The sequence below is a fragment of the Chlamydotis macqueenii genome, chromosome 3 (genome assembly GCF_036417535.1).
Source record: "Chlamydotis macqueenii isolate bChlMac1 chromosome 3, bChlMac1.mat, whole genome shotgun sequence".
Taxonomy (NCBI): domain Eukaryota; kingdom Metazoa; phylum Chordata; class Aves; order Otidiformes; family Otididae; genus Chlamydotis; species Chlamydotis macqueenii.
In genome coordinates, this window is record NC_141558.1 from 95968189 (window position 1) to 95995888 (window position 27700).

Sequence of the window (27700 nt, forward strand, 5' to 3'; positions counted from 1 at the left end):
CTGAACCTGATTAAAGCCAGCCCAACCAAGAAGAAACAAACATATCTGCTTACATTTTCTTCACCTTTATATATGTATTTATATATAGATGAGTAGACACTTTTGTCACTTATCAGCCCTCGCTCCTCAATCTAGCTCTCAGTTCTGGTTCTAGTTCAGTACATCTATGCACATAATTTTAAAGCACTATTTAAGAAATTAGCAAAACTGAAGTGGTATCACAGCTTGTAGAACAAGATGCTGTACTTTGTTGTATCAAAAAAATAACAGAACTTGTCTTTTTGGAGAGGCTTATAACATGCCTCCAGATAGCAATTCAAAACAGGAATGCAGTATGAATTATGAAGCAACTCCTGGAGAAGCCCCTCTCCATTATAAGCAGAGATTAAAAAGACCTGCACCAATTATGGTGTCCTAAAATTACCTGTTGTGAATACCATTCCATTTCTAGTAGCAGCTTACTATGTTGCAATTTACAGTTACATGTAAGAGCTCTAGTGCATAGATTTCAGACCCTGGCTACAAAATACTTGACAGTTTAAAAAAAAATCTATTCCCAGGCAATCAAAATTATTCACTGCAAAGTTGGGAATCAGCAGCAAATTTATGCTTTGCTGATGCAATGGAATCTTTTCTCTAAGGTACTTGGAAACCTTTATAAAGCTACAATTTCAGACTAAACATTAGTCTTATTTGCATATAAAATACTATCTTTCATAATTTGCATTTCCCCTGAAAATATCATCAGAAGCTTGATAGGATATTAACTTTAGAATTTAGTAAGCTGATTCATCCTGTCTTCACAAGTCTAACTTAGAAATATCACATAACAGCTTTTTGTGCATTGTGGTTGCAAGTATCTTCTTTTGTTATTAAACATTGCACATTTTAGTTTACTAGAGGATTGTTTGAAAATGCACAATACACTCAGGTCAATCTAATTTGATTTGAGACAGAATTTCAGCCAGAAACCTACAGTAGGCTGGTTAAAGATGGGAGAGTTTTAGGCCTGAAGTAATGACGATGATTGTGTAAAGATGATCACATTTAGATTCAAAACTCATTTCAGTTCTAGTACATCTGCTTTAACAAAGCCATCTGTAAGTAGTTACAGTTAAGACCATATAGAAAACAGGGTATATATTTCAATATTCAGTGACAAATTGTTTTTGACAGTAATTTCTTTAATGTGGCTACAAGAAAAAGTTTTGAGTCAGACTGATTATCACACTTCTCATAGTCTGGTTATTTTCCCATTTTAAAAGGGGTTTTAATCCACTCCAGGAGTTAAATTTTTAGTTTTCAGTTTCTTTGAACATTTTGCTCAGCTGTTCAACTAGTGCTACAAGCTCAGGGTTCCCCCCAAGTGACTCAATTTGTTTATAGGCTTCAGATTCAAGCTCTTTCAATGTATTCCGAGTGTACTCAAAGGAACCTACATTTTCAAGGTAATGTACACAGTATTTTTTTATATCTATGTTCTCTGTCCTTTGACGTAAAATGTTTTGCACCTGAGTACTTTCAGGTCTTGACCAAATTGCATGAATGGTTGGGAATGAAAACTTGCCCTCAGTTAAGTCTTCACAAAAACTCTTGTTTTCACTGTATTCTTTGGAGTGCAAGTTGGCGTAGTCATCTCTTATTTGGAAGAAGAGGCCAAGTGTGTTAAGAAGTGGCTTTAAGTCTTTTTCATAATTTGAGAACAGCTGCATGAGACCTACAGCTAATCCAAAGAGACCACCTGTCTTTTGCAGTACCATGGCTTTATATTCAGCTTCTGTAGGACAGGTGTAAGTGTCCCTCCAGTAAATATCCAAGCCTTGACCTTTATGGAGTTCCAGAAGTTGACGGGTAAAAACTTTAACAGCATCTGGATGATCAAGGGTTAAAACCTTCTCTAAGCCAAGGAAATAGATATAATTAGCGCAGTTGATTACGGATGGAATTCCATAGATACTGTGTGCCACTGGAAAGCCCCGTCGTAGCTTTGAGTTATCTTCAATATCATCCACAAGTAGGCTTGCATTGTGCAACATCTCTGTCACTTCAATGATAACCTATTACAAAAAGAGAAAATTCATTAAGTCTCCTAAGGTAATTTAACCCCCAGTTTTCCAAGACTTAGTTTAAAATAGATAAGGTTTTAAATAATTATATTCTCTATCACTGAGGTTCCTCTTTAGACCACTCACTTTTACTGTCAATACAGATTCTCTTCATCAGCCAGTTTGCTGTCAGTTGTGGATCACATGGTCTGTCTTTTGTGTTAATGTTTTCAGAACCAAAGTGAACTTACTCCCTGAAGTGTTTCCACTTGCATGCTCCTCTTCGTTGTTGCTACAGTTCTAAAATATGCCATTGTTTAGGAGTCACACAGTAACTGTTATTTAGAAACATTAACAGAGGGAGAGAAAAAGTAACAGTGTTGTGACAAGTTTAGTTTCAACAACCTGAGATTTCACAAGTCTGTTCTTGAGAGTGTCAGGTATCATCCATTAACACATTTGTCTCATAAACCTTGTTTTGATAAGTGGAGAGAGTTCATCTTTCTTTCCCCACACTTTGTGTAGTTATCTTCAGTATTGAGCCTGTAAAGGACAGACTATTCTCTCTGAAATATCATTTTGAGAATTCTTGGCAGAAAGATAACGGCTACAACTTCTTTTGGGAAGCTTTCTACACATTTACTACTTGTTACTAGGTAGGCCAATATCATACACCACCCGAGGCATGCAAGACACTGTTCAGAACATCAAGCTTATAGCTGAATACATTTGTCTAAAAGTGAACCTGAACGATTCCAAAGCAGGACAATTCAACAAGAAATAAAGAGTTTTAACACTATATACTGTTTTTATTGCACAGCTGCTATGCAATAAACAGGTATATTCAGCACCTGCTTAATCAGAAAAGTTTAAGCATGTAGAACTGCATACTGTATAAACTCACTGCAAAACACATCTGATTAAGATATGATTTTAAAGCTAATGAACCAATTACGTGTTAGCTACAAATATTGTACTCATTCAACAATCATCAAAACAACTACTTCTAAAAAATACTAGGGCCACCATTAGATACTGGCAAGTACCCAATATGGTCCTATTTGGTGGGTGCTGTAGGAAAAAGTAAGAGGGACTGCACTACAAGCATTTCCTTGAGGGGCAAGTCACCTAGTCCCACTTAGTGACCACTGTCCCAAAGATTAAAAACCCAAACCCCAGAAATCTAATTGTTTGTCTAAGATACAACTGCAAGAACAACCTACTTAAGAAGCACTAATGACTCATCTACTACTTAGAAGTGAGTCCTACTTTGATCTGTAAAAATATGTTGTTGCCCATTGACTTTAAGCCAGAGGACAGAGTACTTATTGAAAGCAAATTTGCATACCTATTTGTCTGAATATTCTTTTAGTCCATTATGTCATGCTCAGTCTCAGGAAAGCTTCCCTGTATTCTGTGAATTCCTTGGATAAGCCTATTCTAGCATTTCTCTTGCTAACCTATTTCACATCACTGTCAGTTTCAAACTAGACATTTAAGGTTTAATTGAAATAGTGCTTCATGACTGTCTTTGAATTAAGTTATCTTGTGAACTTAGGAAAAGACAGTGTCAAAAATGCTTCAAAAGTTAAAAGTAAGGAGCCAAAAAGTTCAGATAGCAAAAAGCTTATTTTAGAAGACATCCTCATCAGGAGGAAATGAAAATACTGCTTTTCATAATGAAAGCTGAAGAACCAGTACAGAATGTTATGCTTTCTTACAACATAAGCCTATCTAATCAGTGGCTGCTGCACTATCACTCCACGCACCGATTTCTACCTCCTTACCTGCAATAGCTTTAAAATTTGCTTGGCCCTGTACGAGGCCATTCCCATGCCTTCTTAGAAGAAAGTTCATCTGACAAACCTAGGGTTCTATAATTCAATAACCTGAAGCATCTCAGAGCAGTGTGAGAGGAGTACTAGAAATGCAGTAAGGGGATGGCGGGGGGAAGACGACCTGGCTGGGAAAAGAGTGAAATGGTGACAGACAAAATCAACTACCAAGGAACAGCATCCTTAACCATATCCATTTAAATAAACTACACGAAGACAAATGATAAAAAAAAAACTTCTATAAGGAGTTCGAGAGTTCAGTTTTTTAATAGAAGAAATACAAATACCTTGAAGGGAATTGGGCTGCTATACAACCGGGACATGTTAAAAAGATTATGAGAGATATCAAAAAGATGATGAGAGGTGGTCCTGCAGGCTTCAATAACTTGAATTTATTAAAATTAGTACAAGTATGCACAAAAGCAGTAATAATTGTGTCAGGATGCAAATTAAAACATGATAGGGTCTTGGTTTTGTCCTCAAAGGACCTGAAGAATAAAGATATTAATGTTCCATTGCAAACAGCTTAAGTGGTAAAGGAAACATTAAAGTATCAGGTTGGTTTTTTTTTTCCCCCCATAAAGATAACCAGAACAAGTGTTCTGTATTTTCCATAACAGTTATGTGACTATCAGTTCAAAAGTGACAGATAGAACTGGTAACTTCTGTTCACACAGAGGCTCTGCAGCTTTAATTTACTATAGTGCATGAGAGAAGGCAGCCCTGTACTGTCACAAGCGTGCAGCACAAGCGCAAGAGGCAACAGTCAGACTGCAGCATAAGAAATCCCAACCAGACAGACTGGAAGAGTTTGTTATCATGGAAGGAGTTCGGCATGGGAAGACAGCCCCAGAAAGGCTATACATTTTCAAAACTCAGCAAGGACCCAGAAGCCTAAAGAAGCTATGGAGCAAGCCGTGCTTTAAGCAGGGGGTTGTCCTAGATAACTTCAGAGGCTTCTTCCAGTTTGAATTCTGACCTATGATATTAGACTAAATGCACGCATGCAATGCACGGGTTACTATATAATAAATTTTATTTGGATATGTAGCTGAGTACAAAGTAAGAAGCGTCTAGCTGGAAGCCAGACTAAATCTGGCTAAGAAGTTAGACAGCTTGGAAAATATTACTAGATGATGTACATAGCCTCTTCCTTCATTGTTTAAATCACTTCATTTTGCAACTGAGGACTACAAAATGCCACTCTTAAGCCACCCTACAGAAGACTCCTTCACAAACTCTAAGGGTATTTCTGCTTACAATTAATGAAATTAACTAGGAACCAGCTAGGTAAGATACAAAAACCATAACTGGTTATTTTAATTCCTTACATTGTCTTTGATACAGAGACTCTTTTGCATCCTTGACATGCAGTTTGGCAAAACCGTAGTCTGCTCAAGAGGGTACTTTTTTATTTGACAAGGCAGTGTTTAAATACCCAGTCATACATCTTGCATAGATCTGTTCAACAGAAAAGCAAAAGGAAAATGAAAGTTTCTAGCCTAATGCTTCTCATAAGGGAGTAAGGACTCTGGACTATGATAAGGCCACTACAGTTTTAGGTCCAGAATAAGAAGTGCTTTATAAAGTTGATTTAACTGCTTTCTTTGATATTCTTGTATCAAAATTGCAAGATTTTATTTTCAACCACTGCATTTGTGTAGTTTACAAAGTAATTTTCTAGCTTATTTTGAAAACTCTGGGTTAATAACCAAGTTCTGTTAAGTGAGTATCAATAGTAGCTACTTACCTACAACAAACAAAAGTTTGAGCGCATTTGGAAAGATGTAACTGTTCTGCATAAGACAAGTCACAGAAGTAATTTTTTCAGTGTTACATCACAGTCAAAGCTTTGCACTGAAAGTTTACTTTAATATATTCAGAAACTAGTGCATTTAATAGTTCTGATCATTTATGTAAGAGAATAATCTGTTATCAGTAGTCTTAAAAGAAAGGTAACAGCTCTTTAAAAATAATTAGCCAGTACCTGTATTTTATCTTCTGGAACATTCAGCCAGTGATTAAAGGCCTGTGACAGTTTAGTTCTCACTTGCTTACCTACAATAAAAATATTATCAGCATTTATTAAAAAAATAATATAAAGTTAATTATTAGGGACAACAGTTTGTATCAATAACTATAGCTGATGTGAGACTAGTAAGCTGATCAGTGTTGATCACTTGAAAGCAGAAAAACATATCAGAGTAAGCATGTAGTTTGTTTCCTCATCGTATAAACATCACAATTATCAGCAACTTCAGTTTTAAACATTTCAGAGTGATATGCAAAGCACACATTTACATGTTACTCTATTAGTATTGGCAGTTTATAATTAGTCAGTGATGCTGAGTATGCTGGTAACCTGTACAGATCAGCTTACTGCTTCTGAAAATAAGCCCCAGTTTGCCAGACATGTTGATTCCGTGTATGTAACATTAAGAACTTCCAATTATGATTCATTCTTAGTTGAAGATATGGATATTTGTTGAATATCTATTTCTCTCAATTTTTAAGTCTCTCCTGTAGTACACTTCACTTGCTACAGACAATTTGTAAAACACGAAAGTGGCATTTGATACACTTACTAAATAACTCTAAATGAACAGAACATTCTGAACAGAACAGAACTAAGAATTCAGACATTTATCTTACACCCAATAAGTCTACCTACAAATAATAGGATTTGTTCTGCTTTGGACAAGTCTAGTTTGGTGGAGCCAAGCAGTCACCCTGTTTCATAGAAAAGAAAGACAAGATCAGAAGTCCAAGTTTAGTGTTAAAATAAGCATTATTATTCAATCCAGATATATTTTACATAATATTAATTTTAACAAAAGTTAATCTATGTGCCTGTAAATTACTGATGTCAACTTTCTTTAATCAATTGCTAGGAGTCATGTACAAATATTTATTCAGTGTCTACCAATGACATACTAACGATCAATATGAAATAAATTGACCTCCTGCCCACACTGATACAATGCTGCTCTGAACTTTGAGAAGCTCAGCTATGTATAAGATCTTTGAATAACTGCAAGACAGGTTTAGACAAACAGCTCTGCATATGTAGCTCACATCAACAAGGCCTTCAGAAAAAGTTTTAAGTAAACTTCAAAGCAGTGCAACCTAGACAGCTGGTTTCATATTACTTGTCTCAAGGTCTACTGAGATGTAACAATGATTCTGCAATATTAGTCCTCATGTTCCTGGTGCCACCTTGCCCACTGCACTTCTCCTGGTTTCAGTTGGGATGGAATTAATTTTCTGCCCAGTAGCTGCTGTGTTTTGTATTTAGTATGGGATTTGGCATGTGAAGAATGCTGATAATACACTGATGTTATTAGTTGTTGCTAAGAGATCAAGGACTTTTTTCAGCTTCTGGGTTTTACTAATGTGTAAGTACAAGAAGTTGGGAGGGGTATAGCTAGTACATTTGACCCAAAACTGGCTAAAGGAAGTATTCCATACCATAGACACTGTGCTCAGTATGTAAGGGGAGGTTGGCCAGTGGGCAGAATTTCAGAAATTGCTGTTCTGAGATGACTGCTCAGGATCATTCCAAGACCGCTCTCAGTTCCACTCTGATTGTTGCGCGGGATGGGCTGTACTGGTCGTCAGATGGCGAGAAGTTGTGCATCGTTTGTTTTGTATATTCTATTATTATCATTATATATATATAATCACTACTATTAACTCTTCCTTTGCTGTCCTAGTAAACTGTCTTTATCTCAACCCATGAGTTTTTCTTTACAATTCTCCTCCCCATTCCACAGTGGAAGGGAGTGAGCGAGCGGCTGTGCAGTGCTTAGTTGCTGGCTGGTGTTAAACCATGACAGCACTAAAGAAGTTTCAACACTTGAATCTCTCCCTAAGGCTTCTCTCTTGCTGTGTGACCAGCACACGTAGAACAATAAAAATGGGTAGATTCACTTGCAGTGATATACCCCAGAGAAACTGAACTGACGATTTTTCCTTTTCCAATCAAGGCACCACTAGATAAGCAATAGCTTTGTGGTTTGGGCTTTGTAGCAAGGGGGATAACTTTCCTCCCTGTCTCAAAGAGCTTCAGTTTTTGTCTCGGTTCTCAAAGGTTCCTACTGCTTCCTGCCACCACCATAATTTTGCCTTGCACCTTTTCATTAGTCTCTTCTAATGCTTCTTTTCTCCCTCCCCAATAGCTTTGTCCTCTGGCTCTGTCCTGTGTGAAAGGGCATTCTTACCTGGACACACACTATAATTTCTTGTGTTCTCCATTTTTATTTTCTGTGCTCAATTTTAAACATTAATAGCTTTCTGCAGGAGCAAGGGATTGTTTTGTCTCTCAAATAGCAGAACAGAGAATTTAAGCTCCCCATGTCAGGCTTGGTCTCTATCAGGAAAGTACATATCTGGTTCTGTTATTTTTTTAAATCTATTTAAATCAATAATTTTCCAACTTAAAAGTTCACTGTTTTAACACAGGTAACCAGTGCTCAAATTTAAATACAAAATTAGAGTAGTGCCCAAGAATTTAAGAACCTCTTACATCAACTAAGCACCACCACTAATTCAAGTTAGACCTGTGCTTCTGCCAACACCTCCTGCAGGTACTATGGATTTGAAACACTTCAGACCTCCCCCCCTTTACCCCTGTGGTTAGATCGGACTTTGGCCAGACTACTTCCCTGATCTGACTCACTACACACTTATGACCACCAGTACTGCATCAAAACGCCCTGCAGATGTTCAATATTTTATTTTAAAATAATTGTATGAGTTAACCAAGGAGAAAAGATTGCTCAAAAACATTGAGAATGAACAGTTACAAACATCTGCCAAACTGTATGGCTTTCCAGTTAAGTATTAACGAATATTTCAGTACATCCATAAAGAAAACTACTCAGATAATATCACCCTAAGGAAGCATACCTTTTTTACAGCTATTTATTCACTTCTAAGTTACACTGATACTGACAACACCTACTTTTTCACATTAGGCAGCTAATTCTGTTTTATGAGTGTGTTTCCTAGAACATAAACGTATGGAATGCGGTATGTTCAGCAACAAGTGTTATTTCATCACAAGGAATGTAACTACTACCACACTCTCTAAATAGATTCTTAACACGCGCAGTGGATTTAGCCACTTCAGTTCCTTAGTACAGGCAGCATTTGAGTTGTTAGACTTGTCTGCCTTGACTAGCAAGGCTGTCTAGACAACAATTACTCAATGGGAAAAAAAAAAACCCTATCTGTATAGTAAAGCATTCATCTTTCCTTGTATAGGTGCAGATTTGCCTGTGTGAGCCCCTTTAAAGGGACATTATTGCTGCATTTATGCATTTATTTATTTAAATGCTCTTTTATCTTGTTCTGAAATCAATCCTACCCAGTCCATGTGATATCACAGCAGTTTTCTGTATGCATGTTTAATGCCTACAGGGCAGAGGGCTAGGAGGGCAGATGACCAAACCCCTCTAATACTGGTCTCAAAAAAAAAAGCCTTGATGCAGAAGCCTCCATCCCTTGCTACATCCCTCCTCTCCCCAAACTAGACAATTCAGGGACACTATGACAACATTAAAAGGAGTAAAACTTAACACTAGCAGAACTATCCAGTTTCTTCACTGTCACATGCCACTGCTCTGTTAATTATTTTAAGCAGGCTATTGTAAAACTGAAGAATTTAGAGGTCTAATTGCAAAATTAGAAGCTCTACCTGCTATATAGAGCTATAATAATAGTTACTACTGCACCAAGCCTTTATCAAAGTTATGCTAAATCCATCTGGTTTAATCTGCTTATGATCCCAATATAACCCAAATCAAACAGCAACTATGGAAAGCTCTTCTCCTTAGTAATGCTGGGTGGAAAAGGCAAAAAAAAATTCAGAACATAACAGATACAATCTGATGAAATTCCTTCTACAGATAAGAATGTAAACCCCTTATCCTTGAAGCAAAGATCGTCAGATTAAAGAAGTTGTTCTGAGGACAATCTCTCCCATCTCTTTAGACATATGAGATGCTTCTCAAAAAAAGTCAGCTTTACTTACTCGCCATATACACAATTGTTCTCGTGACAGGGTACAGACCCAAAACCCACGGACGTCCAGCTCTTGACAGGCTCCTGATTAGCATTTCTTCACTCTTGCTGCATTAAAGTGACCACAAACTATGCCCTTAGTGTAGCACGTCGCTTACAGTGAGGGTACATAAAAGGGCTAGAACAGCATGGGAAAGAGTAGAGGAACTATTAACCTAGCCCTCATTAGAGTCTTGCTAAGCTAATTCAACTCATTACCCCAGCAGAAAACTGCTTTTTGCTAGGTTAGCTTTCTGCCAGCTCTCTGTACTGAGTCAGCTTAAGAAGTGGGTCTGCGAGAGTTGGTACAGGGTAAGCAGCAGATCCTGGGAGTCAGAGGAAGGGGGCATTGCCCTTCGGAGGAAGCAAGCTACCTCATTACCTCAGCTATACTGTACACTTACATGTTTAGCTCTGTCCTCTGATAGATTAGGGCTAAATGGGTAAATTCCCCAAGGAGAGCTCCCCACACAGCTACAAGAACACTTCAGCCAGGGAAGACAAGGAAAGAGAGCAGGCCATACACTTTTAAACCTGGGCAGTCACTTGTGACAGATTAAGCTCACTGTAGAACTGCCTCGTTTAACTCCTCTGTTCAAAATAGGGTTAACTAGTCCAGGGTTCTGATCCCAGTTTTTACCTCTTTCCCTCCTCTCAGGATCCTAAATGCCACCATCCCATGGCCACTGCACCAAGACTGCCCCTGTCTTTGTGTCCTAACCAATTCTTCCTTGTTTCTAAGTGTGAGGTCCAGCATAATGCCTTCCTTCATCAGCTCCTTTATCACCTGTGTTAGCACACGGTCATCAACACATTCCAGAAACCCCCTGGATTGCCTGTGCCCTGCTGTGCTGCTGCTACTACCAGATACTGAGGTAGCTGAAGACTCTCATGAGAACACGAGCCTGTAAATACGAGGCATCTTCCGGTTGTCTGAAGGCCTCATCTACTTCTTCCTGCTAAGGTGGTCTGTAGCAGAGACCCACTATAATGTTACCTCTACTGATCTGCCCTCTAATCTTAACCCATAAGCTCTCAAGAAGCTTATCACCCGAACAAAGGCAGAGCTCCATGCAGTTCAGCTGCTCTTTCACATAAAAGGCAACTCTCACTCCTTGCTATCCCAGACTGCCTTCCTAGGCAAGCCATATCCGTCCATTGCAGCAGTCTGGCTCTGTGAGCTATGCCACATCAGGTACCCCCATAAAACTGCAGCCCTGCAACTGAATGCAGACCTCTTACTCCTCCTGTTTATTCCCTGTGCTGTACATGCATCTGTGCAGAGCCACTACAGAGAGGCATCCAGTCCTGCAGATTCCCCAGAAAAGGTGAGAAAGCTTCCCCCATCATGTTATCCTGTTCATACTTCCTTGTTTCAGTGCATACACCTGGGACGGCCTGCCTTCAGCTCTGCTCTGTTGATTACAAAGTGTCTCTTGTCCACATCAATCACATGATGATACATTCTTTGTCTGCAAGTTCATCATTTCCTTACTCAATTACAGGTAGTCATTTGCCTCTATTGTAACTTCTAGTCCCTTCTCACCAGGTTGCTCAGCCTGTTGGCAGAGATGCTTTTTGCTGTGACTTGGGCAGGTGGATGCTGTCTCCTGCTGGTAGTCTACAAAGGGAGTCCCATGGTCATAAAACGTGTATCTCTGCTATCAATATCAGCTGTGCAACTAGCTAGTTGTTGACAAGCAGAATCTGTCTGTTCCTCTCTATGGTGAGGTGAAGGGGGTTGAGGATGATGGAGGAAAAACTACCTGGTTTCCTGTACCCCTGACCTTCATTCCAAAAGCCTCATAGTCATGCTTGATAAGCTCCTGGCATCCCCTTGCCATATCTATTAGTATTCAAATGTAAGAGCTGCAGGGTTAAGTAGTCTGAGGGTGAAACACACCTTGGCAGTCCCTCCATAACATCCCTGACCAGAATTACCCAGAAGCAGCAAACCTCCCTAAGACAGCAGCTCAGATGGAGGCCTCTGTTCCCCACAGGAGGCAGCCTCCCCACTACTGTCACTTGCTGCTGCCACCAGGTGTGGCCTGATGCTTTGTTGTATACAGAGCTTCCAGCCATGTGTCTTCTTCCAGTGCGCTGAACCTATTCAGCAACTGCACATCTGCTCAAGGAACAGGAATCCTTCTCCTGGTGCCAGAAGCCATCAGCTTCTAGCCTTCACCACTGTGGGAGTGTCCACTTCCCAAACTGACACCGAGTGTTCCTGCCCCTCCCTTCAACAAATCTGGAGGTTCCAGGCTCTTGAACCTGCAGGGGGGCATTGCTCTTGATGTTATCTCTGATGCTATGCATCCTGCTGACTCCCTTCCACTACTCCATTGCTTGGTGACTCACATTTTTCAGGGGCAGGGACACCGCTTTCTTCTGGCCCAGTGGGTGCCCTCAGGCAACCCTGCACCTCAGAACCTGGAGAGCTGCAGCCTCTCTGAGGAATGTGGCCCAAGTTGAGGCCTCTGATGTGCCAAGTGTAGTTGTGCCAGTGGCAGGGATCATGCCCTGTGGTACATAATGCCTTCATTAAGCTGGTCAAGTTCAACAACTCAGCAGAAAAAGCTGAAATCCAAAAGCCAGTCTTGACTGTTTAGCTTGCCAAACAAGCCAGGAAAGACTGCAGCTAAGACCAGAGCAATGGACATGCAAGATGCACAGTCATGAATGGGATCAGAATCTACCCCTTTGAACAGCAAGCTGTTGACCATATCAATTTTACTGCAACTGAAGCTCCATACACTACACTGTGCTGCAAAACCAGCTACTGCTGTTAACTTAGCCACTCAGAGATAAAAGATTCATCATCTTTGTGAATCAGGCCATATTTGAGACAAACCACTTTGGAATTTGTGAAAGTTAAGCCTGTTTATGGCACCTTGTTTAAAAGGTTAAAGGACAGAATACTAGAGTAAGCAGAACACTGCTATAAACTAGTATGGCAATGTTCTACCACAATGAGATTTTACAAGAAAAGCTACTGTTTCAGAACATATGTTCTCCCAAACACTAAACTCTGCTAGTGAAGGAACAAACATTAACTACAATATGTGAAGTTAAAATAGCAATGTACTAAAAAGAAAAAAACACCCTTAAGTCTAGTAGTTTCTCTATCCTAGTGCTGTTGAAGACAAAGAAATAGACAAGCTTAGTTTACTATCAACCTCAAACTCTTACCATTAAAAGTCCTATTTCATTAATGGGAAGTGGAGTAATCAACTTTCTCTTATTGAGGGATTACTCCTTAACAATTATATAAAAAAAATTGTGTTCTTACACTACAGACAACGTTAACAGGCACTTTTTTCCCCTGACAACTTTAATACTGTTACACAATCCCTTGTGTAACAAAATAAAGTTTGATCTGTATCTAAATTAATTCAAGTTCTCATAGGTTACTAAACCAATTGGAGAGTTTGTTTTTCAATTAGTCTTAAAAGACAAGCAACTGGACTATTGTAGGGCTATAACTGTACAAATCTGACACTCAGCCAAGCTTTCTGCAAAAGTCCTTCAGAGCTCAAGCTGATCCAACACAGAAACAGCTCCTTGTGCCAGCTCACTAACAAGACAAGAGAAGATTAATCAGGCAAGTTTTTAACAGGTTAGGTGATTGCTACTACCTAATCATTTGGTTAGCAAGCTGAGAACTGGTAAAAGTTAAGCAGCAAGAGACTACTGCCAGAAACAAGGAGGATGGAATGAAACTGCCTCTTTCAGCAAGAGCTTGTTAGATTAGCTGAGGCATCTTATTTGGGCTCCACCCTAACTACGAACAGATAGCATATGCTGAATTTTTCCCCTTCACCAAGCAATGGAATCAGTATGAGCACCAAGGTTCAGACAGGTAATTGGCTTCTACTGATCTGTACTTGGTAGAGTTGACTCTGGGGAAAGCCACAGTATTTCAAAAACAGTAAACACCCAGCTATACGATTGTGAACCCCCACTGCTTCACCTGTTACTCAGTACAAACTTTCCACAGGCACACTACTTCTACCTGCTTAGTTAAAAGAAGTTTTCCCTTTTGAATCACACCGCCATTTCTGCAGACACACACATCTTGTCTCTCACCTTCTCCAAAATGTAAACTAAACTAACAAGAGATCAACATGTTAAAGAATAGGATATAAAATGCTTGCACTGTCAGTAAGTATAAGATTATCTAAGCCATTGGTATAGAGTGCTCAGGTTGAACTTGCAACAAAGTACAGGAATTTAGCCACAGAAGTCAAGGTGGGAAGGTTAAGTATATATCCTAGAGGCATCATTTAAAATGAAAGCTAACAGAAGAGCTACTAGTCAAGCACTTTTCCCTATGGAAACTTTTTTTTGGGGCACTTTTTGTCTGGTGTATATTTCCTACTAGAAAGCTGAGTTTTTTTCCTGGTACCTACAATACCTTAAAAATAATTAGCAGCTAAAGATGCAGAGGTGTTACAATATACCTCGGTTATATGAGATAATCTAACCAAATATAAAGCACACTTAAAGGTGGCATTGGAGGAAAGTAAATCTATTTAGAATCAGCTCTTCGAAAGCTCTCTGGAATATTGTAGGCTCAAAGTAGTTCTCCAGCAAAACCACCACCCAGTTCAACATACCCAAGTAGATAAACCATGAGGAAATGCGAAACAAACTTTCTGGCATTAAAAAGGTATGTTACTGCCAACCTCTTTCCTTTACTTAATTTTCAACTCAAGTAGTGCTAATTGCCAAGTCAAATAAAATCACTAATGTAGATAAGAATCCTGGATATCTGTAGAGATTAATAACGAAATTCATTATACACAGGTATAATGAGTTAGGACCCAAAGGACCTACCCTGCTGATATACAAATCTTGTTGCAAATGTGCAAGAGTCACTTAGTGCCTGTGATTCATTATGCTACTTGTCTAGACAGGAGGTCTTCTACCCTAGTCAGATATAGTTTCAGTTAGAATTATTTTCCTTAATATTTATCATATTTTGTATCTTCCTTAACTCCATCAGTATGCAATATAAACTGGGCAGAGGGCAATCATGCAATAATTCCAATGGCAAAGTAGTTCTGCCACTATTTTTCACAAAGTTAGTCACTTTGATAGCTTATGTGTTCTTCCTTACACTTTATGCGTACCAGTAAAAGCTACAGCAAACAATCTGACTGCTTAGTCAGCAAAGAGGCTTCTATAACAGGCATATCCACACAGTAGCTCTCTATCAAACTGCCTCCTGAATTCTGCCAAAATGGGAACTGTTCAGACTGAAAACTTCATCTGAATAAGTTGCTATCAACCGGATACCACACAAGGACTGGTTGATCCTATGGCAAGTGAGGCAATCTAGGGAGAGCCGACATTGGCCATAAGAACACCTGGCTTTACACACACCAGGGAGAAGTTACACAAAAGAAACAAGCTATTTAACCTGCCGAGTCCAGTACAGCAAGCAGACAAACTCAGGGTTAATGATGTTCTGTTCTTTAAGTATGGGATCAAGTCTTCAGTACCTGCCCTTATCAGTTTTAAAATGTCGCAAGTCAGCTACTCTGAATGAAGAGCAGAGTAACTGAAGTACTACTTACACTGCAACAGACTAAAGAGCTATGGTATCAAACATAGTGATTCTACAAGAGGAGGAAAAAATATTGAGAAGGGTTACTTTTAAATAGTCTTAAATCTACAAACCAAGAATGGAAAAACTTCTTTGCTTATACTTCCTGAGACAAAAGTTGCTATAAAAATGATTTTGATATTTCAAGACAACACAGTACAAAAACTTGCCTGGTAGTTGAAGCAAATACTGGTATGGCTCTAGGATTCTTTTAGATGTTTCATCCATCCCATCCATTTCTTTATTTCATAAGAGGTAGCTCACTGTTAAAAAAAGTGTTAACACTTTTTTAGATCAAAAATAGATGCATACAATTAATTAAAACTCAGCTGACTTCAGTTAGGTGCAAATACTCTGCTTCTGAACAGGATACCTTCAGTTAATACTACATTCACTATACAAAAAAGTTTTCCAGGTGTCATTTAGGAAAGAAACAAGCATATGTACCAAATAGTTTTATTTAATTATTCATTAATAGTTTAAATCAACTTAGACTTTGTTTGCTCTTTTATACATATTAGAGGGCTTACATGATAGAGAAATGTTTAACACATTAGCATTCACAACAATTAAGCTCCACTGTAAGCCTTCAGAGAAGACATTCTGCACACACAAAACCTCATATGACCAATCTGATTAGACCTTCCTAAATGCTTTCCCCATACAGAAGGGGAGATGCTTAAGAGCAGAAAATACACCTTACACCAAGGTAATCTAAACACATTGAACACTAGCTTCAGCCTTCTGATAGAATTCTTTAGTCCTGTTTTAGAACGCAGAACAGGAATATACCATTTTCTTACCTCTGTTTAAGCATACAGACATCTTTACACACTTTCCCATATACTATATACATCATAGACTCTTACGATAAATCTTTTAGGATCCACTCCCTATGTAGCTCAACAATTTTCTATTGATTATGTTTCAGTTCGCATACCTTTGGTCACCTATATCTGCATTATTTTCAGACTGTTTCCTATAACAGATTTTCTCTCCTTTCACCTCTAGCCTTTCTTGCTGCACTGCAGATGCAGCAGCTCAAAACAATTCTTCTAATGTCATTTTAAGACAGCAACTGCAGCATAGAGTCGCATGCTACTTCAGCATTTCTCAGCTACTTAACTAGCATCCTGGAAAGGATGTACTTTTTGCCCCAGGAGTAACTGAACAATTATATAAATTATCCATAAAAATAACTAATTTAAACTGATATTTATAAGTATCAGCTAATGTATTTTTAATGTACATACATTAAGGGGAGTGGTTAACATAAGTGGAATAAACTATACTCCACATTTGCTCAAAATAATCCAGCAATACTCCCCATCAAAACCCCAGAAGAATAACATCACTGCTATTCTTTTGGAGAATAGGATGACTGCTCCCTCTTAAGCTACCTCAACATTTATGACTTTTCCCTTTCAGTACAGAAACGATGGTTCCTGTCTGCTCCCATTCCCACTCTCCACATGCATAAGTATTTGGAGCAGGCTAAACTTGGGAACTGATCTGCATTAATAACTATTTTCCAAGCTTCAGTTTGGATTAATTCCTTTATTTGCTTCACTGCATATCTTAGTCAAATATATCAGCACTTCAGGGGCAAGAAAAACAATTTAAGCAAACACAGCTGCCAACAAAACGCTCGTAAGACTGCACCTTTTGGGAAAGCTTTGTACAGTTTCTTAGCAGTACAGCTTTTCCATCCTATTGCATGGTGTGCCAGCACAACTAGCAGTGGTCAGTCCACAGAGTAATTTAAATCAGATTTTACACCCTCAACTCTCCAATTTCTTTTAATCCTTTTGGTACAACTGAAGGGATAGGAACTGCTTTTGAGACAGCACTGCCACTTGGTCAGCTGTCAAACTGTACCCTTACATATCAGGGATAAGCCTCAAAGGACTTCAGTGAGGAAGTGAAATCTAAAAGATTATCACAGTTCACCTCCAGATGTTTTAAGCAGAAAGAAGCTGGTAGAGATGGATATAAGGAGACTATCCACTTAACAAATCTCCTGTGACTATTATTTGTCAAAAAGCCACACAGATGTTTAGAATTGAGAGTGCCTGGCTATCCAACAGAGCTGTAAAGAGATGTTAGGGTTGGAATATCTTCTCTGTAAAAGTTCCTGCTTACAATTAAGTCTTAAAGTTCTTCCTCTCCCCTCAGGGAATTAGGAGTTTTCTTGGCTGTCTGTAGGACATTAAGACAAGTTTTAGAATCCCCAACTAACTTGAAACTTGCTAGTACTACATAGTATCAAACAAAATATTTGCATCTTTTGGCGCAAAACTAGCCGAAGTCCACCTGAAGTTCTACTCACCAGCAGAAAATTCATCAGGTACTTTTCCCACAAGTGCCATGATTTTTTTTTTTTTTAATAAAAGGGAGGCAAAATAGCTCTCACAGGCAAAGAGTGGATGGCAACTTAGCTTAAATCACTATAGTTAAACTTTCCTAGACTGCTATGCTACCTTTAAATTAAGTCATCAGTAATCTCTGCTAAGGAGAAGAGAACCAGTCTGATTATTCATCAGACAGCTACATATCTAATACACTCACCGAAACAAGAACAGAGAGCAGATCTCCCCCAAACTTACAGAAAGGGACTTGATAAAGAAATATGTAAATGAAGTTGCTTTCAAAGGCCTGTAGGTAAGAACACCATGATATGAGACATGAAACTTTACTGCTCTTCGCACAGAGTTATCACGTTTGACATACTTAGGAAGTGCTTGATATCAAGCGTTTCCTACCTGACTGGCCAGTTTACTACAGAAGTTACACTGTTGCTGAAAGTCTTTTCAATGAAGACATTTAGAGGCAAGATCTCAGTCAGCACCTCATAATAAGAAGTACAGTTGCCAGGAGTTAAACAATAAATGAAAGGGAATGCAGAGCAAGAACTGATTACGTGTATGCTCATTCAAAAGACTAAAAGAGTTAAGGCCATTTTGCCTTTTAAACTAGTTTCCTTTTAAACCAGTACACAGACTTGCTGCATTTCAACTCATGCATGACTTAAGTTATTTTTCCAGTCATTTCTCAGTATCCCCACATAAGCATACAGAACAGGTGTTATGGGCACAGGCCGTGCAACCACAACAGAGGGCCCACAGAACTGTCTTTCAGATTGCAAACAAACCTTATCTCTAATTATGTCTTTGAAGACACTAGAATAAGATGGTGACATGAGTTTCCTTAAGTTGGACCTACTCTAAAACTGTACCCTAAGCTGTGGTCTGTGTCTAGGAACTTTCGAGAGAGAATGCATGTAATATTAATCCTAGGTTACACGTCAAGAAAAATCTTCACTTTGGAACTTTGTAAAACAGCTTCTTGCCCCATCCCCTCCATCCCATTCTACAGAATATTCTGCCCCTCCTCCAAATTAGGGGAATATGATCACTGAAAGAGACCAGGTTAAATATACAGATGGTATTTTAAGAAGTATCATAGTGGCTCCAATCACAGTACAGTTACACAGAAAACAAAAGAGAACCACCAAAGGAGCAGAGAGCTGTAGCACAAAAGAACCATCCAGAAAGTTCTTACACCAGCTCCATCACAGAACTTAGTGCACTGAGACACTAGCTTCATTGTAACCAGTGGAGGGCGGGGGAGGGGGAAGGCCCAAATAGGGGGATGTAGGAGTGAGAAGGTCTATTTGAGAAGGAATACACTGAAACTGTATGTGTATTGTTTCAAAGAGGCTATCAAGGCTCTTAATCCAAGTGTAATTTGGGCAGGATACTTGTCACATTCTCATTCTAATTAGCAGAGTCCTCTTTACAACCCCTCCTAGGCCGACACCGAACAAAACCTTGTATTCAGCTTAAGGGTAGGCGACTTCCCCCCGGTGGAAGGACAGTCACACGCTTTCCCCGAAGGTGCAGCTAAGGAAACAAGCCGCTTTCCATAGCTGCAATTTCAACGCTAACACCGGAACAGCAAGAACATACTGCTGCTGGAATTGTGCTTCGATCTATCAGGATTTCCAGATATAGTGGAGCAGACAGGAGATACATATAGGAGCCAGACAACAATACCTGGGCTGTTAAAGTCCTCACACCACGCTGTAACAGCACACGGACAGGAAGGGTTTTTAAGCTGCAGGCCGAACCGAGGACAGAAAACGAGTCGGCAGAAACCGTGACCACCTCCGAATCGCTTCTCAGATTAAAATTCACATTTCACAAAAACCGCGAAGCTGTAAGTCTAACCCCCGCCTAAAACACCACAGCCAAACCCAAGGAAACAGGGTTCGGCTTTGGGAGCTCAGCGTCAGAGATGTAAACGAGACGCAGGCGGCAGAGCCCCTCCAGCCGCCGGCACAACCCAACGGCGAGCAGCCCAGCCTCCCCAGCGCCATTTTAGATACAGCAAGACGGCGAGCCCAGAACTCCTCACTCCCCCTACCCACCGTCCACCCCCATTTTCTGATCCGCGCTGCCGGCAGCGGCCGGGCTCAGCCGCCGGGGAGGGAAACGCCGCCCGCCCGGCGCAGTCCCGGCCCCCGAGCGCTCCGCCAGCCCGTTCCGGACACAGCGCCCCTGCCCGCCGCCGCCGCCCCAGCACTAACGGCGGCCGCCAGCTCCCGCCCCCCCCTCAGCTCCTTCCCGGCCCCCATCCGGGCAGCCCGCCAGCCTCGCCTGGGCGGGGCAGCCGCGAGGCCCGCTCCCCCCTCCCCGCAGCTCGACCCGGCGCAGAGAGGAAGGACCGGCTCCTCGGAGGAGGGTACCCCCCCTCCAACGGATCCCGCGCCGGGCGGCCACGCCGCCTCCCACCAGCCACGGGCGGGGAACAGCCGGGCGGTGCGGGGCAGCCCTGCGCGCCCAGCCTCAGCCCGAGGAGGATGAGCAGCAGCAGCAGCAGCCGCCGCCGCCGCCGCTCGCCTCGCCTCGCCTCACCTCACCTCACCGCCTTCGCTGCTGCTGCCGCCGCCGCCGCCAACCGGAGCCGAACCGAGCCGCACCCCACTACCCCCGAGCAGCCTCCGCTCCGGCAGCTGCACGGGGAGCACCGCCCTCTTCCGCTCCGCCGGGCGCCACCTTCCCCTCTTGGGGGAAAATGCGCCACCAGCGCCTCACTGCGCAGGCGCCAGCCTTGCCCCCTCTGCTTATTAGCATTCGGTCGGGGACCCGGCCCCTCGCGGCGGCCGCGCGCGATGCACCCTGGGAGATGTAGTCCGCCAGCCGCGCCGCACCGCCTCTCGAGCCGGGGCGGATGGCGAGCGAGAACAGCTCCACCCATCAGCACCCTCGGCGCCGGGCCTCAGTTTCCATAGAAGTGGAGAAAAATGATGTCAGTATTTCCGATGCGGCGGCCAATGGGATTGAGGGAAGGGCGGGCTCTGCGGGCCGGGGCCCAATAGAGGAGGCGGGGAAAGGGGGCGTGTCCTGCCATCCGTCCGCCCGTCAGTCAGTCGGTGTGGGAGGGGGAGGGGGACCGAGAGGCTCTGAGCCGAGCAGTTACCGCCGCCACCGTCGGGGCCGCGCAGGACGGATCGGCCCCTTCGCGAGCAGAGCCGTTGCTGGAGCGTTTAGCGGGGGCCGAGGCCCGCCGTGGGGGGCCTGGAGCTGAGAGGAGGCTTCGCCCCTTTCCCTTCTCTCCTCCCCGACTCCGGTCGAGGGAGTAGCGGGCGGGCGGGCGAGCGCCGCGGAACAAAGGTAAGGGCGCCGAGCCGGAGAAGAAGCCCCCCCTGGCCCCGCCACCGGCGGTAGGGAGGCGGCGCGGGGCCCCGGGGGGGCGCGGGGCCAGGCGGCGGCGGCGGCAGGGCGTGCGTGCGGGGGGGAGGGGGGCGGTTGTTTTTCTCCTCGTAGCGAGACTGCGGCGGGACTCGCCGATCCTCCTTCTTCCCCCCCCCCCCCACCAAACAACCCAGCGGCGGGGCGGGAGGGAGGGGGATCGGGTGCCGCCTGCGTGCGGGAGGGACCGGCGGCTTCTCCAGCCCCCTCCTCCACACACACACACACACAGACACACGCTCCCTGTCCCCGCCGAGCAGGTCGGGCCCCTTTCTCTCCGCCCCCCTCCCTCCCCGTCCCCGCTCCCTTCTTTTCTTCTTCTTCCTTTTCTTCCCCTCCGCTGCCTCCCGCCCTCCATCCCGCCCTCTCTCTCTCCCCCCCGCACCCCCCCGCCTGGACCCACTGCGCCGAGCCGGGGAGTTGCGGCTGTTGCTGCTGAAACTCCTGCCGCGGAGTCAGCGCTTTCCTTTATTTGGGGGGGGGGGGGGGGGAGGAGGAGCCGTCGCGATCCGGAGCCGCAGCCCGTACAAAAGCGTGTGTGTGTCGGGGGTGGGGGGGAATTTGCTACCGACACCCCACCACTCCACTCCCCCGCCGCGCACACAGGCACTCTTCCTCGTACAATGGAGGAAGAACCTCCATTCCTCTCTCCTCCTGCCCTCTTTCCGGCTCCCCGCGGTAAAGTGGGGGGGGGGTCCCAACCCTGGGACCCCCGCCGGTCCCCTCCCGCCGCCTGGTGCCTGGGGAGGGGGCGCAGCGCCCCTGGGAGGCGGCCGAGAACGCTTCCCCCCCCCGCCGCCCGCGGCAGCCGGGGAAGCTGGGGGTGGGTTGTTGTTGTGGCAAGTTTCTCCTCCTCTGACAGAAATGGCGTCAGTGGCAGCGAGTGTACGGGAAGCCGCGGTGTGTGGGAGCTGGAGGGGAAGCAGCGGCCGAGAAAAGAGGGGAGGGGGGGGTTAACCGGAGAGAAAGGGGGGATCCGCGGAAGGAAAGGGGGAGTTTCGGGAGGAGTCCAGCGCCCCCACCCCGATCCCTGCCTCCCCTCCCCCCGCCCGGTGCGAGCGGCTGGTGCGGTGCCTTAGCGCTTTGTTTTAAATTCCAGGTCCAGCCTCGGCCGCTCAGCCCCTGTCGAGGCTTTTACCGCAGCCTGAGCTCATCATGAAGGTAAAACACTCGCTTGTGTGCCTGGGAGGGGACAGAAGGGAGGGTTGTCTGAAGAAATGCTGTCCTTGTCTGTCAGTCTGTCTGTCCCGACCCCGGTACAAGGCTCGGTGCTGGTGCCGATCCGGACTGCGGGCGCTGCTTGCCCTCCGCTGCTGTTTTGGTCCCTTAGTTCGTTTGCTGACGGTGGAGCAGGCTTTGCTCCGCCGCCGTGTGCTGGGGGAAACTCTTAAGTTCGCTGAGCGGGGGTTGTTCTCCTTCAGAAACATTGTTTGTAGGAGAATAAGGACATGGCTGCCTGTGCTGAGCTTGCTTCATGGAGGAGCAGGGGACAGTCACCCTGCTTGAGAAAGTAACGTTGCAGAGGAAATGCTGGCTATACAACTGTGTTTACTTGAACAGACGTTAAATGGTAGATTTACTTACTTTGTATTTGTTAATAGGAGTTCTATTGAATGAGTAATCTTGATATGATCAGGGAGGGTGCACGTAAGAGATTCTCTGCAGTGAAATGATTGCTGTAAGGTGCAGAAAGATTTTCAAACAGGTTCTAATTTTCTTCTGAGTGCTGTGTAGTATTCACATCCTCCATTATTTTTCATTTTTCGTCTCTTGGACCTTTCTAGACTATTTAATTAGAATATATTATGCAAGTTCTATAGAAAAAAAATCATATGGGTGGAATAGAATTATTTCTTCTGTGTGTGTGGCAAAGATCTGTGTACCTGAAAGTAGTTTTTGAGAACTGAGTTTGTTATTTTTTTTTTTAAATCGTTTTGCTGATGATGTCTTACTCCAACTGCCATTTATGTTACCATGACCCCCGTGTAATTCAGCTCCCAGTCCTGCTGGGCTGCAGTAAATCTCATTTCAAAATACAGTAAATCTTATAAAAAATAATTATTACAAACCTGTGATACATAGTCTCTTTGATTTTATTAATAAAAAAGAACAGTCTGTATGTGGGGTCTTGTACTATTGGAATTGTGCCTACTGTCTCTGAATGACTATTATGTAAAATGTGTACCTAGTACTATATTCACTGCTGGAAATGGTAAATGATATGGACTGTAAAAATTTCTGGATTGATCTGAATTGCTGACCAGCAAACAAAGTCTTTTTGTATAGCTGTTAAAGGTTTAGCATGTTTTTTTTTTACTTTGGTGACTTCATGACAGTATCTTTTAAAAAGTCATATTTTAATTGCCTTCCCTATGATCCTTCTTTAACAAGTGTTAAGATCTAAAATACTACACACATCTTATTCATTGAAAGTAAACTACTTATGACTTTACAACAACAGGCTGTTAAAGTAGTATGATATGGAGCTTTCCAAATGTGGTTCATTCCCTGGTGGGGATTCAGGAGATAGAAGCAAGAGAAATAGGAGGCAGGATAGGGAGCTGTTTTCCCCAGAAGGAAAAACACTTATTTAAATGACAGCTAAATTTACATACATTTTTAATATTCTTTTTCCATGTAAACAAATCTTACAGTTGCCATAGAGATTAGGTTCAGATACTGTGATTATAGAGCCATATAAATATGTAGATAGACAGTTGGGAGGATGAGGAGGTCGGATCACAAGTGGATTGCAAAGTGCTCTGTGAAATAGTGATAGAGACCCTCTTCAGGCTGAATTGAACATGTAACAAATACTGAAATTTAAAGTAGCAGACACAGAAACCTGTTAATAGAGCTGTATTTAAAAAAAAAAAAAGCTTTCAGCTTATTCTTTGATAAATTTTGTGCTACTATTGCATTCTTATTTATTTTTTAAAATCTGGATTAATTCTGCCAGAGTGTTCAAATGCAAAGTTTTAAGTCTGCAGTTTTTGCAATTTGTGTGTGTGTAGTGTTAAACTTATATATGCTTGACATAACTCCCAGTACTTTATTTACTGTGCTTTAAGTGAGGTTAATCTATGAGTCATTACATTGAAGCTTTAGTTATTACAGTGAAACTTTTAACAGAATTTTAGCAAAACAGAGATTTCTAAGAATCAACAGTCTAACGAAGACTATGTTGTAAGATTCTAGGAGTAAGATAGTGCTTCAGTCTTTCTGCCTGGCTTTAAATTTGTAATTTGTTTTCTAAGTTTACAAGTATACAAATTAGTCCAATAAGCAGCAGTAGGGGAGAGTGCTTGAGAGAAATCTTAGCTTTCAGTTTGTATCACTGCAAGGTAACATTGACTATGCTACATCAAGATACTGTTTAAATATGATTGTATATTTGTGTGCATTTATTTTGTAAGTTACTGAAAGAGTATGCCTCAAGGACACTTCAGCATGTAGAGGATTTGGTGCTTTAAGGCCTAGTCTTACTTTGAGTCTGCGGACTGCAGACTTGCTGCTGACTGCACGACTGGGGCCTTGTGTTTTGATTTATGCCTTGGTCATTCTTTCAAGTGCAGAGGGTTGTATATTACAGTGCATAGAGCATTAGAACTGGATTCCTTATCAATGTCTTTGTCTCTTTGGGTGAACTTGAACAACTCATTTAACTTTACTGACTTGTTTTTCCCATCTGTGTAGTATGGACAGAATGTTTATAACACGTGAGGTATATTTAGGAAGAGCGCCAAGTCATATTGACAGAAAGCTTTAAGTCACTCGTGCTCTTGCATTTCAGAACCCTCCGAGACAGGAGAGGTGTGCTGCCTGCTAAGAGATTACCACTTGCAAAGCTATTGGTGTAGTTGTTCTCTGCACAATAACCCAACTTAATCTAAGGAAATAAAGTCCCTTGTATAAACTAGTAACTTTAGCCTATTAAGTAGTCGTCCCATGGACTGCGAAGACCACTTGACAGCAGTCTTGAAATATGTCTTACAAGAAGTATTCAAGTCTTGACATAATCGTGCTTGTTATTGTGATGTTCTACTAAATCAGGCTTTTTCCTGTGTTGAATGACCTCGAATAGTACTTAATACAGTTGTATAGATAATGGCTAGGATGATTCGTATGTTGTAGTGCAGCTTTTTTTTTTTTTTTTTGTTTAACTTAGGCACCTTCTGCATAAGGTCTTTTCATGTTAAGTATACTTTGGAAGCATGTAGAATCTGTTTGACTATTTAAAAACTGATTACATGCCATCAAATTACTACCTACTAAGTAGGTAGCAATATATATAAAAACATTTTTGTAGTTTGTTTGTATTTTTTCCTCAAAATCAGGAAAGCAGAGCGTATGCTTTTAAAGAAAGAAATAAACACAAGTTTGGTTTCACCAATGATTTGTACTAAGAACTATTGTAAATGCTCCTGAGATTTTTAATATGTATCATGGCATTTACTTGATATTTAAATATATTAATGAGGGTAATATACCCACTGTAGTTAAAAAGTTCACTGCTGACTGGAGATAAAAAATAGTGGATGTCCCAGAAGCCAGAGCAATGTACTATGAATTAAGTTATCTGAAATTATTGTTTAAATGTCTTTATGCTATTTGCATGTTAATGTTTTTCAGTCTGTAAAATATGAAATATTCAATTGTTATAGATATTTCTGTTTGATAGCCCTAGATGTTCCTGAGTGCTTACTCAAAGCTACCACACTAGAAAATCAAGGAAGCCATGTGTACAGTTTATGGTGGATTTTTGTTTTGGTTTTAATTCATCTTGAATTTACATTTTGGTTTCAGTCGTCGTTCCTAGTGACCTCTCTAGCTATCCACAGAGATCACTGGTGCACACTGATGCTGTAACTGCTTTCCCTTGAAGCCAGTCAGTCTGTTGCTCGTATTCTCTGCCAATATGGCAGGGGACAAAAGTGAAATATCTAGTAAACTTTTCAGTCACTGAGTTTCAACTTCGAGCACAAGTCAGCTGAAAGTCCTGTTGCTCTTATACAGGCTGGACACCAGTCATGGAATGTAGTGACCTTTCACTTTCTGCTTAACTGTTTGAATTACAGCAGAAATGGAGACTTGTAGCGGAAGAGTATTATTAGAGTAGTTTTTGTGCTGGAGGTAGGAGAACAGGCAAGTCTTAAGAGGTGGTTTCCCCTGTCATTTGTTTTTGCATTATGAGAAGGGATTTTCTTAAATTCCACCCTGATGTTCCAGTTTGAACAAGTGATCCGAGGCAGTTACTGACTTCCTCATGCTTGCGTAACTTTGTAGAAAGGCAAGCAAACACTACTTGCACCAAGCAATTACAAGTCACGTTGGAATAATCTGTTATTTTGAAATTGGTGATTTGCGCTTTTGAAATGGCAATCTTAGTATATTTTATAGTGGCTAAACGACATGGAAGTCTTGAACTCAAACCTGCACGTTTAGTATGTGACTGTTCAGTAAGCTGAGTGTGTTGATAAGAACTCAAAGTTAATTAGACCACCTGCTGGAAAAATGGCTGTGTTAGACTGAGAAAACTAAAGTCGTAATAAACTATGAGCATTAGAAAAGTTAAGTTGCCTGTATTATTATCTTCAATGTTGGTGAAAAGTTTTTGGATCAACACTCTTACAGCAGCATGACTATAGTATCAGGATACTGTCTAAGAAGAATGTTAGTAGACAGAATAATGAATCTGCATATCTTCACTAGAACACTTTGAGATGGTTATTCAGTTCACTTCGTAATCTGAAACAAGTATTTTGTACATGTAGTGCAGAAGCATGCTGTGATGCACATTGTGTGTCTGTGTTTTCAAAGAAATTCTGCATTGTAGTTGAGAAGTCTTTCAAAACAAAATGCAATGGTTTTGAGGTATTAAGCTTTACAATCACTGTCAAATACTTAATCTGAGTGCTTCACTGCTCATGTAAACTAAAAAAAAGAGCTAACTTCGAGGAGGGTGGAAATGATACTGTTGTTGCAAGTTGGTTTCAAATTTTTGTTTAAATCCTATGGATACACACTTTTCCCTTCAAAATACATGCTTTTATAGTAGGCTGAAGAGTTTGAGATTTCCATATTTAAAAAAACACAACAAACTTTAGAGAAAAACCTAGAGCTTAAATTTACTTGGCAGCCTAATGTGATACATAGCCATCCAAATGCTAGATTATTTATCAGTTTGTGCTTCCTTGAAAGCAGTTAACCTGTTGTGAAAGGCAATAGTAAGTTCTCTGCAGTTCCACTTACTATAATAGGTACTTCAGCTGTTTTAAATGTACAAATCTGAATAAACATGGATCTTGAACTCTGCTTGCCTTAAATATTATTCAAATCACAGTTGAGAAATGTTGGTAAGTCAGGCCTTGAATGGTTGCTTGATTTTTAGTTGAC

General features: G+C 41.8%; 2 protein-coding genes across 10 annotated transcripts in view; one reads left to right on the forward strand and one right to left on the reverse strand.

Annotated features, from left to right (window-relative positions):
- Positions 1-225: 225 nt before the first annotated feature.
- GGPS1 (geranylgeranyl diphosphate synthase 1) lies at positions 226-20626 on the reverse strand. Of its 8 annotated transcripts, none has more exons than XM_086743866.1 (4): positions 20533-20626; positions 15722-15814; positions 5868-5938; positions 226-2057 (listed from the first exon to the last, which is right to left on the reverse strand). In XM_086743866.1, the coding sequence occupies exons 2-4, from the start codon at positions 15786-15788 to the stop codon at positions 1296-1298; spliced, it is 900 nt and encodes a 299-aa protein (XP_086599992.1). In that variant the 5' UTR covers positions 15789-15814; positions 20533-20626; the 3' UTR covers positions 226-1295. The 8 variants fall into 8 exon arrangements, with proteins under 8 accessions (XP_086599992.1, XP_086599991.1, XP_086599990.1 ...); XM_086743865.1 differs by having other exon boundaries at positions 20478-20626; XM_086743864.1 differs by having other exon boundaries at positions 20473-20626.
- Positions 20627-21006: 380 nt separating this feature from the next.
- ARID4B (AT-rich interaction domain 4B) overlaps positions 21007-27700 on the forward strand; it is an 89989-nt gene continuing 83295 nt past the window's right edge. For both annotated transcript variants that reach the window (XM_086743636.1, XM_086743637.1), the window contains exons 1-2: positions 21007-21226; positions 22404-22465. In XM_086743636.1, coding sequence (XP_086599762.1) covers positions 22460-22465 — 6 coding nt within the window. In that variant the 5' untranslated portion in view covers positions 21007-21226; positions 22404-22459. The remainder of the gene's footprint in view (positions 21227-22403; positions 22466-27700) is intronic.